A 19,261-nucleotide genomic window follows, 5' to 3' on the forward strand; every position below is an offset into this window, starting at 1 on the left:
AAAACAACTAAAACACGAAACATACTGAATATTGTGACAATCAAGGAAACGCAAAATCAAACAATAAGAACTCTACTAAGAAACTGTCAACAACCTAGTTTTTAAACAGTTGATTCCCCAACTTGGAAAGATGTATAAGAAAATGTGCTCCATGCCTTGCTACATGTAAATTTAGATTTATTCAGCCTTTCAAAAGGGCAATTTTATAACACATATGAGTGAAGTTTAAAGCATTTTCAACTCTTTGGTCTGTCAATTCCTGTTCTACTTATTTCTGCCTTATTCTTGTAACCACCTGATGTGTCTATGATCGCAGAATTGAAAGAATGAAAGAAAAAGGAAAAGTAAGAGTGGGGACACAGTGGACCCTGAAACATGTCTACATGGCTCTATCGTAATACCCTAGAAGCCTGCCAGCGGTGGGGACAACACAACTGGCTCCAGGACCTCGAACCACCCCAATGAGAAAAGAAACACCTGTCCAAGCCACAATGCTCAATGTCCCCAAGATAAAAATAAGCCACTTGCAATTCTCTTTCTAGGAATTTATCCTAACAATTCCAGAGGAGTATAAATAGTTCAGCATACATGAAGACTTTTATCCTATCTCAGGTTGTTTATGATGGCAAGTAATTGAAAACAACCCATACCTCTAGTGGCTAGGGAAAAGCTAAACAGAGTGCATAGCTGTGGCCATACGGTAGATTATTCAAAACCATAAATGCTCATAATACAAATGTTAATGTGAAAAACAGAGCCTACATACAATAAATCCCAATTTAAAAAAATGTAGACAGGGACGCCTGGGTGGCTCAGCCGGTTAAGCGTCTGCCTTTGGCTCGTGTTGGAGTTACAGCCCTTGGAAAATTAGCTCAATAGACTTATCAGTTGAGTCCTAGAACCACAGGTTCAACTAGAAAAGGACAAGGAAGGGGATCACTTGATCTCATAAACTGTTCAGGAGATACAAGTAGACAGGAAGTGCTGAGGGATTTACATACAACGAGTATACAAAAAGGGAGTTTTCCTACCACTTAATAGTCTCATTTTATTTTCCTTAAAGTGAATCTACCCCTCAGCCGGCAAAAACAGACAACACTTACTAATTGTACAACTGCCACGAAAAAAGATCACACCTTTGGAGAAGATGCACTTACCACTTCTTCTTCCCTAGTCTGTGAATAACAGCATTAGACTCTCTGGAAACTGAAAAACTTAGAGCAATACCTAGTACCAGGCTGTTCAACAAAACTTACAACTTATCACATGTTTTCCCTCACAGAGGAGAAATAAAGATGAGGCTCCCAAGAAAAATGGTTTATGGGCCATCTCCCAGGGCAATTTCCCTGCATATTAGCATTTTGCTTTGCCAAGCTAAATCCACCTCTTTTGAAGGTGGAAATATAACGGGAAGGCATTTGAAGGTCTGCTTACTGCAAAGACTTGGCTGTGGAACCGGGTAATTCTTCTCCTTAAGAATAAAGGGCACCCCCTACCCCACTGCTCTGGGCACAACCAAGGCGACTGCGTTTGTTACCTGGAGGAAGTTCTGGCTGGAGATGATGAGAGCCAGTTGGGCGCTAAGGTCCTCTGCTTGGGCTTGGCTCCCTCTCACCCCCTGGACCAGCTGAGGGATGTGATCGGCCACCGCCTACAGGAAGCAAAGAAAATTAAAACAGCACACCCAACATGGTGAATGACCAAAACAGAGTGGAAAAGGACCCCAGGGATGGATGTTTTGGGGATGTGCTATTCTATTCCACTGCGGCCATGCTTGTCCCAAACCTTGCATTTACCCAGCACTCGTAAGCCAGCTGGGTCCTTACAAACACTGACTCCTAACACAGTACATCCGGGTAGCTGTCGCCCACACATGCTCTACCCTGTGCTCCTGAAAGTCCCAATACATTTAAGCACAGTGCAAGTCTCTGTAAGGAGATCTTAAAAGCATTTGCCCACTTGCAACGAATACCAACCTGGCTAATTACGGTTTAGAGCTTCAAAGCAAACAATCTATACAATTCATCAGCAGATAAACTCAAGTCACACAGTCCAATGATGAGAAGAAGTAAGAGAAGTACTCATCTGCCAGCCTACGTCAGTGCTTCGATTTCTCACTTGGCAGGTACGTGTTCCGTCCATCACCTTTCCTGTCACTACAGGTCTTCGATCAGAGTGGCCCTTCTCATTTCTCAAACTGGAAATCCCAATGCCCAGGGTGGGGGAGGGAGGAGAGCATTTCTGTGCCTTATGAGACCAGCCTACAACCTTTTCTGTGTTCTTCCCTCTGTGACCCCTCCTCACTTGACTGGCCAGGTCCTCAACAGTCATAGCACAGTGGCCCCCACTGCTGATGAAGGTCCCAAGTGTATCCCAGCCTGCTTTTTTTGGGAACCCATTCCAGCAAGGGTTAAAAAAAAATATTTCCATGAGATTTTCCTGAGATCCTCTTCAGACTGGCTCCGGTAGTCTGGTCCACTTTCCTCTCTCCCCTGCAGCCTGATACATAGTAAAGCTCTCATTTCCTGACAGTGACTCCCAGACACTGAGTATCTTCAGTCTCTGCAAAAAGGGGTGGGAGGTATTTCATCCTGTAGGATTGTCCTGGACACGAGCAGCAAGTGCTCTCTGAGAAGAGTTTTCTCACCCGTGCTGGCAGCTGACTTGAGGCTCTAAAAGACAACACAACCTCCCTTACAGGGAACTGGCTCGCAGGAAAATCCCTTCGTTCACCACGAAGTCCCGAGGACAGGGCCTTATGGCATCGCTGACGCTTTTCTGCTCCTCAGGGGGGTGCTGGCCTCAGAGAACCCAGAATCAGGAGCTGGAGGGCTCTGGGAGGTTCTCCTCAGAAGTAAACCATCCCTGAGGTAGAAGTCACATCACCATGCCCATGGGAACCGTATCACAGAGGAGATGTGAAAAAGGAGGGATAGTGAAGTCAACTCTCAAACCTTGGCAAAGATCCAGCTCTCCACTCAGCCCCCACTGCTCACTGCAAACACCTTTGGGAGACATACTGACAACACGTGGGCAATGGCGACGCAATCACGTGTTGTGTCTGGCACCGTTCAGGGGTCTCCTGGGAGGGCGAACTCCCTGGGCCTTCAGGAGCAGCAACAAAGGTGTTCACTGGGCCCTTTGGAGCATGTTGGCTTCAACATGCTATCAAGGCCCAGGTCTCAGAAGACCAAACACGCAACAATAGAAAGCCTGAAAGCACATTGTCACTGAGGCCACACGGGATGAAATAAACCCTCCGGGTGCAATCCGTGCAAAGCAGGGAATCAGCTTTCCTACCAGCACACACTGAAGGCAAAGGCCCACCTCTCAGAGGGAGAAAGGCACTCTGGAATTTCAATGCTTCGTTACTATTCCAGAGCCCTAAATCGGCCTTGTTATTGGTCCTCCTCAATGTGGTCTCTTGAAGAGAAAGTAAAGAATCTAGACAAAGGAAAGACAATGCTGGAAAAAGCACCATACTCTCCCTTCAGACACGGGCCATCCACTTATGAGACAAAAACCAGACGTGCGCGCGCGCGTGCGCACCTGGAACAGGGGAGCTTGAACAAACTGCAACAGGGGCCTGGATGATCAGTCATAACCGAATTATCCGGCACTTGGCCCTCTAATGCTATCAGCATCATCTACAGTGGCCAGAAGCTCACCTTGCAGCTCTGGACCAGCTGCTGCTGGGCAGCAGGGTTCTTGTTGGACACGGCCGCGTTCTGGGAGGCAGCGATGGTCTGCGTGGCAGCGGCTGCAGCCTGCTTGGCTGCCACCTGGAGAGGAGAGCGACAGGAGGTGAGCCAGGCTTTGAGTGTGCCCCCCTCCCGCTGAGGGCCTGGCACGGAAGAGCTGCCCGTGTAAGAAAGGGCGCTCCAGGCCCAGACTCTGCCTTCTGATGAGCCTCACCTAACAATGCCCTGTTATTTCCCTGTGGTTTACAATCCCTGGGACAAGCAATAAAGACAGGCACGCTTGAAAGCTCAAGTTCCAGTGTTCATTTGTCTCTCTCAAAAAGATAAGGGACAATTAATTCCAAGACCACGATGGCACCGATAAGTGGCATCAAGTCTAAACGTTTTAGGGGAATTGGTTTTTTCCCACGAGCAGCGCAAACGCTGGTGTGCTCAGGGCTCTCCTCTTGCCACCCGTGGGAAGCCTTGCTTCAGAAAGGCCCAGACTTCCCCACCAGAGTTCTTAATTGTGCCTCCACATCCTTCCAAGAACAAGGATGCCAGTTTTGTTCCAGAATCTGGCAGACTACATGGAGGGATTTGTCAGGCAAGTTCTCGGCCTCCAACCTCCCAAATTTTAGTGTAAAAGGCTCCCGTGTACGTTTGTGAGAGAAATTTATTTTCTTACAGAGTTTGTGTTTACTGCTATTTCCTCCCCCTTGCCCCAGAAGAAATACACGTTCTGAAAAATGACAAAAATATTGTCTTATTACTCCATTCCACCCCTCTCCACCAAAGCCTAATCCCCATTCTCCAGTCATTCCAGGTCTGCATTTTCTACTAGGAGTCCTCAGAGAGTCACTGCCTCTGACAAAATATATATATTTTTATCTAAAAGTCCTTTCTGAACATGGGCATCCCTTAATGCCAGGGGGGGAAAAATTCCTATTTCCTTCTGAAAAAAAAAATTGAATTCTATTCAAGATTGCTAAATTCAGAAAACTCTTTGCTGACTAAAACCATGAGCTGAAGCTATTTTTCAAAGTGTCCATGTGCCACTGAACCTAAATGTACAAGATACCTAAAGCAACATTTCAAATTGTTTATGAGGACCTTAACCATTCAACTAGATCGTTAATCTTGATTTAGCTTCCTTTATATGGGCATTGCCTTATTAATTTGGTTACTCTTTTAAATAAACTCTGCAGTCTGAAATAGACGTCGTAGAAAACCAGCCTCTTTACCTACCTCCAGTCGGTTGACAATTTTTTTCTTTATGGCGTTCTGGGCTGCGGCGTTGGTCGCCACCCGGAGACCTTCCGCAGCTTCTCTCAGTCTCTGCTGCTGGTCTTCATTCTCTGGATTGGCTGCAGCCCCCTGAGAAGGAGAAGAGATTTTGTGAGAGGTCCATGGGGCAGCATGCCACAAATGCTGAACTCAGGCCTTCCGTTTTACTTTCTCCTGGTAATACAAAGTATCTGGAAGACAGAGCAAATGCTTCAAACAGTATCTTTACAATAAAGATATTTCATTTCATAACAACATAAAAAATCTGCCAGGGGATGCTTCAAAGCTGCAGCAGGAAACAGGAGAAATCCAATGGCAATAATTAAACCCTTGAGATCGTGGCCTTGGTCATCCATGTAAATTAACTTGTGGTCAGATATCCATGGTTTCAAAGATGTTAAGATCAATCTCCTGCCTGCCCAAATCTCTCAGGGAGAATTTTATTTTACTTGGAGTGACAGACGCACATCACTGCTGAAAGATTCTCCTGTCTTGTAGCACTGGTTAATGTGGATGGGCTAAGAACATAGGATAAACAGGGGCTGGGAACGCCACCCAAATAATACTACAAGGAAATATTGTTCAAGCAAGACCATGCTCGAAACTGCATCCCTGGAAAACCTGAGTTGGAGAGTATAGCAAAGTAGAGCTGGTACTCTACTGGACTGAAATAATGAGAGATATCCCACACCCCTTTATCTTGGCAGGGAAAGAGAAAGGTGCCATGCACGTACCCCGGCCACACCGTGTGGCTGTAGGTTCAAGTGTCTTAGGAAAGCAAATGGATTTTATGTAGATGGGTGGAACTGTGAAGTAGGGAAAAAGCTAACGGTAATGTGGGAAGAGGACATAATTTTACTGCACGATAAGTAACAGACTGAAAGCACATCCAGCCTTCCACTCCCACCTGCCACCGAAGTAGCGACTCAGACTTTTCTCACTGAGTCTGCATGTTCTAAGACCAGTTCTTAATGTACACAGATGAAGGAGTTTCTTTTCATGAACACTTAAGGGTGATAATGTTTGCTCACAAGGCAGAGACAAAAGCAGAAACACATGCCAATTATTGAAAATCGATTTTCCAATGTCTCCATTTTCCAAATGGCCAACCTGCCAAATTGACCATTTATAAGAATCTATTTCTTTGAACTATTTATAGAAGTGATAGGAATTCATCCTGGCTGGAACAGTTTTAACATCTGTGATGGAAGTGTTCTGGCAATCCTTTTGAAGGGAATCTTCTAGTCTTTCAAACTGTAAACACTTGAAGGAGTCTCGACTTTGTGTTTCTAGCAACTAAAAAAAATTCTGTTTTTGTATTTCATGTGTGAAAGATTAGGTTACTTTCGTATTCTTTTGAAAATTTAGGAAAATCATTTTATTTTCTTGATCATAGGTGTTTAAACCACTCTTACACTTGCCTTCCTTTGGTATCTTGGGCAGCAAGAAACCATCATTTCTGCACTTGACTCTGAAGTGGGCATCTGGATCCTTCCTTAGCAACGTCTCTTTCATGATGAATGTACATTAGATATGAGGTACTAATCTTGGCCTGGAATCTTAGCTACTGGTTATGAAATGTATTTTTTTTCTCTACATTAAATATATTTTTTGGAGCTCTAACCATCATAGGCTCTTTAGCTTCCAACAAAATTCAGCAAATTAAAATACTTTCATGAAGACCAAGTGACAACTTTTACCAAAAATAATGTATAGAAACACAACTGTCCCATCTGATAGAAATAATAAAAAATAAATACTGAAACAAGTTTCTGGTGACTTGGTACATTCAGTAACATCTGGCGAGCACTGCACATGTAGAAACACTGGTGCTGGCTCAATCTTGATTACGTGATAGTAGGCTTCATCGTTTTGAGTTCTAATTTTCCTACTTGTTAAGTAGGGGCTGATTAGATTTTACACTAAGGTTCTTTCCAGTCTGCCAATTAATTTTTGTGAACACGAAGGTTTGCTTGAAATAGTTATGTTTAGACTTACTTAGAAGCAGGGGGCAAAACTCATAAAACCCATAAAGAAATTAACCACTGCACAAAACCCTGATGTATATTTTTGGCTAAAAGGGATGGTTAAGGGCAGAGCTTCTCAGCTGAAACAGGGTTCAGGGGACAGAGGAAGGAAGTCCAGACCCTGCCCCTCCTTGGGTTTCTCTTCAGCCTAATTCATGAGGTACCTCCAAGAAATCACAGTCCCTCAGGGACTACAATGGTGAGTCGGTCGAGGAAGTTCTATGTGATTCACCACATGTCATAGCCCACATTAAGTGAAACACATTTTAAGTGAATTCACATGCCAGGTAGGTTGAGACGCACTAGTATTCTGTTGGAGGCCAGGGAGGTTAGGGTACGATGTGGGGGCTTTTAATGAATCTTAATATGCAGAGAAATACATTAAACATGTTATCTTAGGCATATGAAGTTGAAGGTAGTTTTTTTTTTTTTAATTTATATTCATCTGCATTTTCTATTATTTCCACCAAAAACGTATGCTGGCTGCATAACAAAAAGAAGAACATAGAAAAATATAGCTTTATCCATTTAATACAGTTCTCACCTCGAGGTGGAACTGACCTGCACATACACACACCGTCCTCCCACCAGTGACCTTGTGAATCAGGGTCTTGGGGGGAGGGGCGGAACTGAGACACGTGCATTTTAATGTTTTATGGGGGGCTCTGAAACAGAGCTCCGAGATAAGAATCATTGGCTTTTAGAAGCCACATGCTAAGGCAGAGCTGTCCAAAAAGCAGAAAGCTGACTCGTAACTCTTCATTCCAGCTGTTATATAATATTTAAAACTGCTACTGGGATTGGAAGAACAGTGAGGCAGGAAGCACTCTACTATGTAAAATCTTGATAGGAGTTTAGTTGAGAAGTCAAATGGAGGACAAAGTAATATTCAGGTTGCAGGCAAAAGAACAGCCTATTTGAATCTGCTGTTGACAATCTCCAGTTTCAATGAATCACCTTTTGCAACAAGCCGATGGCGATAACCCCACGGACAGAGAGCGCTAAGTAGGCACTTTCTCGTCTAGAGCTGAGTCAGCACCACCCCCTCAAAGAGTGTTATTCTCATGTTCCATGCCCTTCTCCTTTCCCAATGCAACAGAGCTAAATGTTACACAACCATATAGGTTTTAACCCACAAAAGTGCACACTCAGCTGACCCTTCTTTCTCTTCAGGGTACCTTCCGAATCCTAACTCTTAATAACGTCCCCTTTTCCATTGAACAAAATCAATGCAATACCTTTGCAGCTTCCACCATGCGAGCGGTGGAGTCGGCCAGGAGTTTCGCGGCTGCCAGGAGCTTCTTTGAATTCTCCATGTCGATTTCAGCTTCTGCATCCGACCTCATGGCATTGACGAGGTCTGAGGTGGCCTGGGCCAGGACCCGGGCCTGGCGCACCATTTCACCTACGGGACGGGATTGAGGATGCCATCTGTCTGCTTTCTAAAGCTCAAAACCAGCAGCCTGGTCTCCATGCCTCCGGCAAGAGGGACAGAGAGAAGGCAGCCCCCAAGCTCTAGTCCTAAGCAATGCAGCCCACTTAGACCCAGGACTGGAAGTACTCCCCATGGCTACCAGGACTATACACCCCAAACACATCCAACTTCCATCTCCAACTCTGAGGGATAAATAGGACACCACGAAGCAAAGAGGAATTCTTTTGAAAGAGAAGGCAGGGAACAAAATTATGTGGATTTATTATGCGACTTAGTAAATATTTATTTAGAAAATATTATTTACCTCACGTCAAGAACCACTTACACAAAGTCCTTATAATAAACGCTGCATAACAGCATAAACATTATTTTTAAAATTTGGAAGAATTTCTAGGTCACCAAACTCCAGATGAATAATACCACATGATCCACTATCCACTGTATTTGTGTCATTTGGCTCTCACTAATAGGAAGCACAGACCTCAGGTTCATGCTCAATTGCTATGATTTGCCTTGGCTCAGTTTTTCCTATTAGTTTTCTGTTTGCTCACCCTTTTCTTCCCAGTGCTGGTTTTGATCTTATTACTAGTAATTGTTTGGTTTTACTGTTCCTGTGATTTTATTGGTATCTATTTCAATTTTCTTTTAGAAGTAGGAGGGGATAAGAGTAAACATTTAAAATAAAACTACTCAAACGTAAGGGAATTTTTCCTCTCCCAAAGGTCATTTAAGAAGGATGCCAAAACACTGTGACATTAAAGAGGGGGGAAAAAAGCTTTCATCAAAATCAAAATGTGCTAAATTCAAGGTATTGTGGATTAGATCCTGGGATGGTAAAAGAATGTGAGTGGAAAAACTGGCGAAATCGGAATCATGTCAGTAGTGAACACTTAGGCATCAAGGTTAATCTCCTAGTCCTGACAAATGTGCTGTGCGTTAGGGAAGATGCAAAAAATGAGGGAAAATGGGAAGGGTATGTAAGAACTCTCTGTATAACCTCTGCAATGTCTCTGTAAATGTGACAGTATTCCAAAATAAAAGGTTTATTAAAAAACAAAAACAAAACCCCAAATGTGCAGAGTATTCCGATCTTAAATCATGTAAGGAAGATACAGAAAAGCACACGTTTTTACTTATTTGTTTGTTTGTTTTAAATACTTGTTATAAAGAATGGCTCTGTGCTGACAAGGAAGAAAACAAACCTTTTACAAACTACTGGTAGGGTTCCAAACCACAGTGTCTTTCTGGAAAGAAGGTTCATATAAAAAAAATTGTACATACTTACTGGTTCAGAAATTCCACTTATTACATATCGCCCCAAAAGTAAACCAAGATATTTTTATAAAAATAGTTACTGTAGTATTATTTTTGTTAAAGCAAAACAAAGAAGCAAACCAAAAAACTTGGAAAAGATCTACATGTCTATTTAAAGACAACTGGTTAAGTAAATTATGATAGAATTCCATGGAATAGAATATTATGTTGCCATTAAAAAGACTAGCATATAGGTCAACATGAAAAATAAGATGTATTAAGAGAAAAAGGTTGCAGAAGAGTATAAATAATGCAATTTCATTTATATAAAAAGAAAGATGGTGTTATACACACACACACACACACGTGAGACTGTAGGAAGATCAAAAATTTCTGGATATGTAAAATAGAAATTGGTAAGTTGCCAAATCTGGAGATTTAGATGGGTAGAGATGGACTGGGTCTGGGAAGACTTACTTTTCAACTAATAGACTGAAAGGTACATTGTACCTATTTTAAATTTTCTGTATATTATGATGTTTGGCATCTTCAAAAAATGTTTCTGCCCTTCTGAAGACTAGCCAACTTTTAGAGATAGCAGAAGTCCAGCCGGGAGCACGCCGTGGATACACAAACTAATCAGCCCGGAGCCGCACCTCCTCTATCTGGCCAGGACAGCCCTGGAGGCAATGTCCTTAGGCCTCAATCATCCCAGGGCCTGATACCAGGCAACTACGGATCACCCTGGTAGTGTACAGCCTGCTGAAAACAGTCAAACTAAGCAGCCCTCAGCTGCTCACCCTGCCCTGCCTTGCCTTTCCAACAGAAATCCCAATAAAGGCCACAACCTAAGCTCTTCCCCTCACTCCTGTCTTCTGCAACCTGACCCAACCCGATGCTTCCCCTGGGACCCCACATGGCATGTGGTGACCCTTTCTCTGGGATCTGTGAGTAGAATACAGTTTTCCTTCCAAGCTTCATTCCTGTCTCTTCCTGTGGCTGCATCAACTTTACCATGCCACATCCAACATGTTTCTTCAAACAAATGGGATTTGCCAAGAAGTTATTTAAAAAGCCTAGTTAATGAACTCTTTAAGTGTTGCTATGGAAGGGAACATTAGGAGTCTTCCATCTTTCTCCCAGCATCAGTGAGGAAGTCTCTGACAGAGGCTGATGACAACTTGCCTCACCAAGCAGCTGTACCTTTCTACTCACAACTGTCACCACAAGGAAACCCCAAGGGGACCCGTCCACCCACAGCATTGCCCCTCACTAGCATCACCCCTCACCAGCATAGCCCCTCACCAGCATAGCCCCTCACCAGCATCGCCCATGGAGCTGAAGATGCTCTCAGTGACACACATGATGGTGTCGGTGGCCTGGTCGTAGCGGCCGATGGGCTCTCCTCGGCTGGCAAACTGTCGCACGTGCTGCAGGAGATCGTGCAGGGCCTGGCTGACCACGCTGGCCGCTGCGCTGACCTGCTTCAGGAGCTCACTGTCATCAGTGGCTGCCTGGCAGGCGCGGACACAGTTCTCCACTGAGCGGTCCACGAGCTTCCCTGCTTCAATCAGCTGCTCCTGGCATACGGGGGAGCTGATGGTGGGGCTCACCACCTAAAGTGAGAAAGGAGCAGATCTGGGGCACTGAGGGTCAACTCTCAGTCCCCACTGCGCCCTAGCATTTCCACCAAGTCCCTTCTTACTCTGCATCTCAGTCCCTTACCTAGAGGACTAGGGATTACACTAGCCCTCACTACGGTTTCTCATACTTCACGATTTCTCTCTATCTTGATGACTTTTGATGCCCACTAATTTTTATCTTCATCAGTGATACCTAACTATACTACTGACAACTTCCACAGAGAGAAATTTCTGGTTTATGTCATACCTCCTCCTTTTAGGAACCTCTAACTTGAGTCCTCTGAGCTAGGATAACAAGACTAAGGGAATGTATTTCTTTTCCAAAGACATCTGGAACTCTACACCTCTTGGTATTTTAAAGAACAGGGGGATTCTGTCAGCTACCTGTGGGTAATTGGAGGGTACACAAGGAAAGAAGGAGTGATACTATCAGGACGCCTCCATCTGACACTGCAAATCCCACCACAGGATAGGAAATGCCAGGCTAAGCTGGTCCCAGGTCTATAGAACACGTTATGTCATCAAGTTGAGGACACCTCCCGTCTTCTGATACATGAACACATGGTGGTGAGGAAAGGGTACGTGAAATCCAACAGGCCCGAGATTACCCTAGTTCTGCCATGGAAGACTTCTGTGACCTCAAGCTACTTACGAACATTTAGGGGCCTCAGTTCCCTCCTCGGCAAACTGGGGATGATGTGCTCAACAAGGTGAAGTTTGACACCCAGACTGTGCACATGATGATGGGCGACAATGAACTGAATCCTGATTACCCTCACTCTAGCACTGTGCAGCGCGGCAGGTTATCTACGAACCCATTCACAATGCTCTACTACACTTCTGTACAATGCAAGAACTCTCTGTGTGCAGGACACATTGAGAAGTCCAAAGGGGAGACATGGCGATCTGCAAGCAGAAATGGCCATGAGACACAGACAAGGACCCCTGCCTAAGGACTTGGGCAATGAACAAATGATAAAAGCACAATGGGGCAGTTCATGCCACAATCTTACTGTGCCATCTAAAAGACAACACCTGAAGCAAGCTCTAAATCTCAGACAATTTAAAAAAAATTCTGCCTGTGTTCTCCCCCAGTGACTGGAGGCAGACCAAAGCACGTGACACTTGCAGGATAGGGCCCGCGGTGCCAGCTGGCTTACCTTGGCACACGCCACAAGCTGGGAGGTAGAGAGGGCACACTGGGTGGCAGCAGCAATCACCCTGTTCTGCAGGACTGTGTCTTCGGCTACTTGGGCGACATTCTTTGCCTTTAGTACCAACATGGCAGCAGCATTGGCAACAGCTTTGGCCAAACTCATTAAAACATCCTAAAATGGGGAATAAAAAAACGGTCATTTACTTTTTTTTTAAAATGCCCCTTTACAGCCTAGAAATAAAACGTGGTGTCCACTTAAGCATTTTATTAAAAGTCCATTTGAACTTTTTCTTTCCAGTCCTTCATAAGAATATTCTTTCCACTTATTTTTCTGAAATGTCAACTCACCCTTTGGTGTAATTAAAGAAAGAGACTAATGACATAGTCTCCTATACATTAAGTAGCATAAGGTTTAAATCTAAAATAGGGCGATTTCAGGGGAGGGTTTTTATTTTAACCACTGATACACATTCATGTACTTCTCAACACTGAGAGTCTTAAGTCTCTTGAATGTGTGGTCGAAGCAGTAGCTCAAGGAAAGCTGGAAATATAACCAGATGCCATACATACAACATGCTGTAGGAAGGACAGAATTCATGGCCTCCAACTCATCACGCCCTGCCGTCATTCGAAAATTTATCATTTGGATTTCCATTTTGCACAAGGATCCAAGGTACCATCAGAAATTCAGCCACATCTCTGCCTCCAGAGGGCAATGTTGGTCACACACAGACAATACGTACAGCTCGAGAGCCAACGAGTGCTCTGAACATGAGGTATTCTCAGTGCTCTGCAGTCTTCTGGATAGGGATGAAATTATGAGAAGTGGAAAGGGAGCCAACATAAATAAACTAGCTATGAGCTACGACCCCACTGAAGATGTAAGGAGCTTTGAGCCTTTGTAGATCAGTTTATGCTTCGACTCCACAAAAAGGCATTCTGTCTGCAGGATGGAGAATCCTTTGATTTAGCCTACCAGATTTGTCACCCATCTGTGTGACAAAAGAATAACCACTGTTAACATTTAATTTGCTTCTTTGCTGTTAGTATCGCAGGTAGTTTATTTGGTTTGGAAATGCCTTCCCAAACACATCCCAAACATATGAGCTGTCTTTATTTTGAACAAACATGTCAAGGCTTTCTCCCAGAGGAAATGTGGTCAGGAGTCTTTATTAATTCATCAGATAATGAAAAGCACTTTTGATTCTGAATGCAAAGGGCACCCACAGAGTCTTTACAAGGAGATATTTTATGAGAAGATATATTGGAGAGAATGTTCAGCCTGCACCATGTTACACAGAGCAGAAACTATTCGCTATCCAGGCAAATCAGAAACCCATAAATCTACCACGTAAGCTGATTTTAAAATGGAGAAAAACCAAGCAGTCTTAAAAGAGCAGTTTATTTAGTCCAGTCTTTCTTTAAGGTCTCTGATGTTTATTAGATATCCAAGGAAAAAGCAAAGCCTGAGGTTCTAAAAGTTGAAGATGCCTTTAGGATCTGATTGGCACTTGTCTGCCTTGTAACTTTCAGAAATTCCGCCCAACACGGTCTGTGAAGTTACAGTTCTTGAACACCTATCTCGGTGTGAGCGAACACTCAACTTGAATGCCACAAATTATTTACAAGATTTTTAAAAATATCTTTCCGAAGTGGGTCACAGTATTCTTTCACTTGATATGAATTCGTCTTTTCACAGAGGGACCAAGATGTGGTCATGGAGACTCGCTATTGTTCTAAAGTGCTTTGTTAGACTCATTTAAAGAAAGTCCTGTTCCTCCTATTAATTTTGTCCAAAAAAAATACAGTTAGAAAAAGAACGTGATACTACAGCCACAGTTGCTGACAAGGCCGTTGTCAAACCTTTCAACAAGACCACTATTATGTAGCCCATGTAAAATAAATCTTTGTTAACTCTGGGAACATGCAGTACATTGAGAACAGAAGAAAAGCTCCAAGATAAGATCTCAAGAATCAGAAAAATAGTGCATAAGAAATCCAATGTCAGTAAGCCAGGGGCTACTCATAACTGGAGGAGGTTGCAGGATCACCTTACTGCAGTGACGTTTGCCCAGAGACCTTACAGAAATGGAAAGCATTCAAGGCAGGCCTTTCCCTGGTAAGAAAGCCTCTTCAGGACCATACCATGAACCTGAACCTGCTTTCCTAGCCTGTCTGAATACAAACAAAAGGAAGCAGAGTTTGCATTTATATGTGATGATAACAGTCTGTCAAAGAAAGAAAGAAAAGAAAAAGCCTTCAGCAAGACAAGGACTCAAGGAAGGACTGTGACTTTCTTCTCAACCATTCCAAACGCTCTGGGGAAAGCAGTCATATTTTTGAGGAAAGTAAGTTGATCACTTCAGGTTAATTAATTTGAGTAAACCAACAGCTGAATGTCATCTTTACCCAATTCCTCAGCAGGTGCCTGCCTACAAAGAATTACCTGCTCTAACACAAAAAGCAAGAGCCAATACAAGAGCAGTTTGGGGATCTGGCTCAGGGCAAGTCAGGACAGGGTCACCGTTTAGCTTGAATTTAGTGGGATATATTTATGTGGCCTGCCATCAATTCTCTTTAATGCTAAGTTATTACAGGCCATCCCAGCATAGAAATGGTTTCCAGGAATACTGCTACCCCCCACTATGGGGCTCACCCTCCATCATGACATGAACGTTCAAGCACTGACGGTCTTATTGCATTACAGAACATGAATGAATCCGCTGGCCCCAGCAACATGGGCGTATGGAAAGTCGAAGAGAAACAAGCTCATGTAGGGATGCAAGTTCCTGCATCACAGCATGTACGGCCATGTCTTAGCGTGACTGACGCATCTTGCGTAGACGGAGTTTGGTAGTTCCAGAGAAAACAGCATATAAAACTCACGAAGCAAGAAACTTGGATTCTACAGTAAAGTGGAATGATCTTTTTATTCTGAATGCTATAGAATTCCCCACTAGTGAACCTGACATAGGATTTGGAAAAGGGCATCTTCCAGAAAACCTGGCCTTGAGGTCAGTGGGATTAGAATGTAGTTATATACTACTTAAATTAGGTCTTACGAGAAGGAGAAAGGCACGAAGGGCATCTGCCCACAGGGACGTAACAAGACAAGCTCAGCGTATCCCGGAGCTCCCCTCATCTGTGGTGGCTGGGAATGGAGGCAGACATGCTGAGCTCCTATCTGAGCCGGCAGTGCATCAGGCTAGCTGTGAGAAGGGGCCACAGCTGGACGGCAGAGGACAAATGGCACATATCCTTGGTACCGAAGAAGAAAGGTGACAGAAAGAAAAAAAAGTCCCCACCACACTGATTTTGGATATGACACAGCAAACAGACCCACCTCTGACTACAAAGGAGAGCCTATGCTATCTGTGAGCACAGTGTACAGAAGCACACATTTCCTCTCTTTTATGCGGACTCCAGAATAATGCAGTTAAAACCTGTCCCCAGAAGATGAAACAAGCCTGGCCACGAGTCGATAATTACAGAGGTTGGATGGTAGACACAGAGGATTTCATGGCATTATTCCCTCCACTTTTGTGTTTAATGAATGTCCAGCATATTGACCAGCAAGAATAGTTAAATAAGCACTTCACAACAACAAATGCACGATACGAAGGGAAGTGAATTTTTTAAACTGAAAATTAAAAAAAAAATTAACAAAGGCCCCACCCCCAAGAAAATCCACCTCAATTTTATTCTTGACAGCCCCATGAAGACTTGGTCTTTCATACATTCTGTTTGAGTCTAGACCATTGCTTAGACTCCTTTCCAAAATTATGGGCTGCAAGTATCTTACTTGGAATCGCTCATCAGTCTCATTCTCTCCGATCTGTCTCAGAAGATCCCCACTGGCTTGTCCAATGCTTCCAGCAGCAGTCAAAACTGTCTGTCGAGGCTAGAAAAACACACATTGGTTGGAAAGAAAATGCATTTCCTCCACAGTGCAATCACACAGCAGGGCAGCAAGAAGAATCCTGAAGGACCGGCCTCCTCCTGCACCTAGAGGAGAGTCTCAGACTATCTGCCAGATGGGAGACCTAAATGTCCTGGTAAAATCTGTGCAAGGAAATGCCTGATGTCTCACAAACCAGTCATAGGTGGACTGATTTGATATGTTCATTTAATGAGTCTTGCTCAGTGGGTAAGGTGATAGGCACTTAATGGAAATTAGGGCACAAACTTGTATCCCCTTCAAATGTGTATTGACTGTGTGTGTTTCTGAGGTTGAATCTAATCCAGTACCCTGGGGTGAGGGGACAGGGAGGTTTCCTACTAATAGCTCAACCCATTCCACAAGTTGAACCATAGACGCCGTACCCAGTTCACCAATTCCAAACCCCACGGTATGGTAACATGCCCCATGAGGATGGAAGGAACAGCTTCGGTGCAGGAGCCCTGTGTACTGCAGGCTGCACCTGCCTCATCAGAACCTGAGTGACCACGGGCCCCAAGAGCTCACCTCTCCAGAAGTAGGTTGCACGGCTTTCAGTAAGTCTGACACTGCCCCCGCAAGGGTCCTCGCAGCTCTGAGCAAGTCCTCCCCACTGCCCACCTCGTCGTCCATCAGAGCTGCCAACAGCTTCACACCCTTGGACATCTCCGTCAGGTTGGAAGAAATGGTGGTGATTGCACAACCCACTGCTGTGTAGTCAGTGTCTGCAGGGTCACCTGGGACAGAGAAGGACCGTCACCATCACAGGAGGGCCGTGAAGGGCGAGGAAAGCCCAGATGGGTGATGGCATCAGCCATCACTCCGCAGGAGTCGGACACCCAGCTGCATGTGTACAGGGTGACGCTGGGCTCCCTGTCTCCAAGGCGCTGTTCCTCCCCAGTCCTTTTGCCCCAAGGCCTCCTATGCTGAAATACTGAGCATGAGCCCCTGTACAGTTCCAAAGGGAGTCTTGGTGTCCCATGGCCCTTTCTGTTAGGTCCCTGTCAGCAGCTGAGGCACTGAAATGCTGCACAGAGAAGCCGAGACATTTGCGGGCTCTCACCTGACAGCGCAAGGTGGGAGACCTGCTGTGCCATGAGAGTACTGTGGGACAAGAGGCTCGGAGGCCCGCATGATGGATCTATTCCTCCAAAACCTGTCTGAGACTATAAGCTCCCAGAAGGGAGAACCTAGCTCCCGTACATTTTGAAGTTTGCCCAGCAGACTGGTGAACAATGAGCAGAGCCACTTAAGGGCTGATGAAGGATGCACGACATCAGTGGAAAGGAATGAGATGTTCCCCACCTTTCTCCTGGGTCTGTGTGAAAAAGTGCCCAGGGCTCTCAGAGTATCTAAAAATAGACTAGGCTCTCATCCTATGAAAATCTGTTGTTTCAATCAAAGAACAGGAATTGTTTCTAAAGCAAAACCACCACACAGCACAAAGCCCTCAGAGACTCACCAGCAGTGAGGTTAACTACTGAAGCTGTTCCAGCTGTGATCGCATCGACCTGAGAGTGGATTTCGTGTTTGGACTCGTCGACTTTATTCTGAACCCACACTCTCGATGCCTGCAAAAACCAGACACAGTCACTGCGTGGGATTCCCCGGGACACCAGAGACGTCGTGCCATAAAATGAGACCAGCATTTTGTCTGTACTCTTGCTCCTGGGCCGGCACCAATGAGGCCCTCCAGCCATCTTAAGCAAGGTCATTAACACGCCCCTGGCTCACTCTCTGATGCTCAACGGCATGTAAGGCCTCCATGCTGCCTCCACTGTTTTTAATTTAGCTTTCAGGATCTTAGAAAAGTTCTACATGGTTTTATTTAGGTAAATTCAATAAAAAACAACAATTTATGCCTCATAATAACACTGCACAACAGCACCAACAACTGTTGCTAATTTCCGCCTTGTTTTTTAGAGAACAGGGTTAGAATTAGGGTATCTCAGCCCACGAGCGTTCTCTGTCAGCATAAAGACTGTCTCTTGTTAATAACACGAATGTGGTGTAGACATGGCACCTTTCCTGGAAGGACTGGGGGTGGAGGTGGCTCAGGAACTCTGTTCTAGCTCCAACACTCACAAGTGATATGACCTGGGACAAATAACATCTAGGTCCTGTGCCTTACATTTCTTCTACTGTAGGAATTCAACAGCCTTTAAAAACCTTTCCAGATCGTACACTTTATGTTCACTAGAACCTACAAATAGCAAATTCTCTATTTCCTGGCATTTCTGGACTTAGCCAATCAGTGATCATTTACATTCATAATGATGACCCTGTGGTAACAGACAGTGCTGATTTGCTCCCCAACACACCCCAAAAAAATTCACTGAGATTTAGGATGTGTCTAGCACTAATGATATTTTTTGTATACCAATGCTTTAAAAATTGGTGAAGCAGGACTGTTAAGTCCTATTTCAAGCCATCTCACAACAGTGCTGGATATGGGAGGGTGTCTGCCTTCTGTATTTTCACTCTGACGTTCCCCCATGAAGAATGCTTAATGATTTCAGGTACTTGGGATACAAAGCACTGAGTATAGCAGCACCTGCAGGCAGACAAGCACGATAATGAAAATCACAGCATTCAGGGACGCCTTGGAGGACAGTTACCCTGGTGGGGCAAGATGAGGCCACATACTGCATTTTGGCCCTGGCCTGGGATGGCCCTGTCAGTCCTAATGGAATGCTTTTAAGTCCTGGTTGCCTATTAGAACCACCTGGGGAGATGAAAAAAGAAGGCCCCAACCTCAATGACAGGATTTTTTAGTTTGAGCTAGGCCTCCGGCTTGGTTCTTTAAGCTCCACGGTAATTGTAACGTGCAAAGCAAGGCTGA

At 44.5% G+C, this 19,261-nt stretch overlaps 1 protein-coding gene across 13 annotated transcripts in view; it reads right to left on the bottom strand.

Moving 5' to 3' along the window:
• The window catches only part of TLN2 (talin 2), a 422,904-nt gene that overhangs the window by 120,877 nt on the left and 282,766 nt on the right, over positions 1 to 19,261 (bottom strand). For all 13 annotated transcript variants that reach the window (XM_034660877.1, XM_034660886.1, XM_034660882.1 and 10 more), the window contains 9 exons: positions 17,882 to 17,990; positions 16,948 to 17,156; positions 16,285 to 16,383; positions 12,487 to 12,654; positions 11,005 to 11,299; positions 8,233 to 8,399; positions 4,929 to 5,057; positions 3,669 to 3,782; positions 1,538 to 1,651 (listed from right to left, as the gene is read on the bottom strand). In XM_034660877.1, the coding sequence (XP_034516768.1) occupies positions 1,538 to 1,651; positions 3,669 to 3,782; positions 4,929 to 5,057; positions 8,233 to 8,399; positions 11,005 to 11,299; positions 12,487 to 12,654; positions 16,285 to 16,383; positions 16,948 to 17,156; positions 17,882 to 17,990 (1,404 nt within the window). The remainder of the gene's footprint in view (positions 1 to 1,537; positions 1,652 to 3,668; positions 3,783 to 4,928; positions 5,058 to 8,232; positions 8,400 to 11,004; positions 11,300 to 12,486; positions 12,655 to 16,284; positions 16,384 to 16,947; positions 17,157 to 17,881; positions 17,991 to 19,261) is intronic.

This window comes from Ailuropoda melanoleuca, chromosome 5, assembly GCF_002007445.2.
Source record: "Ailuropoda melanoleuca isolate Jingjing chromosome 5, ASM200744v2, whole genome shotgun sequence".
Taxonomy (NCBI): domain Eukaryota; kingdom Metazoa; phylum Chordata; class Mammalia; order Carnivora; family Ursidae; genus Ailuropoda; species Ailuropoda melanoleuca.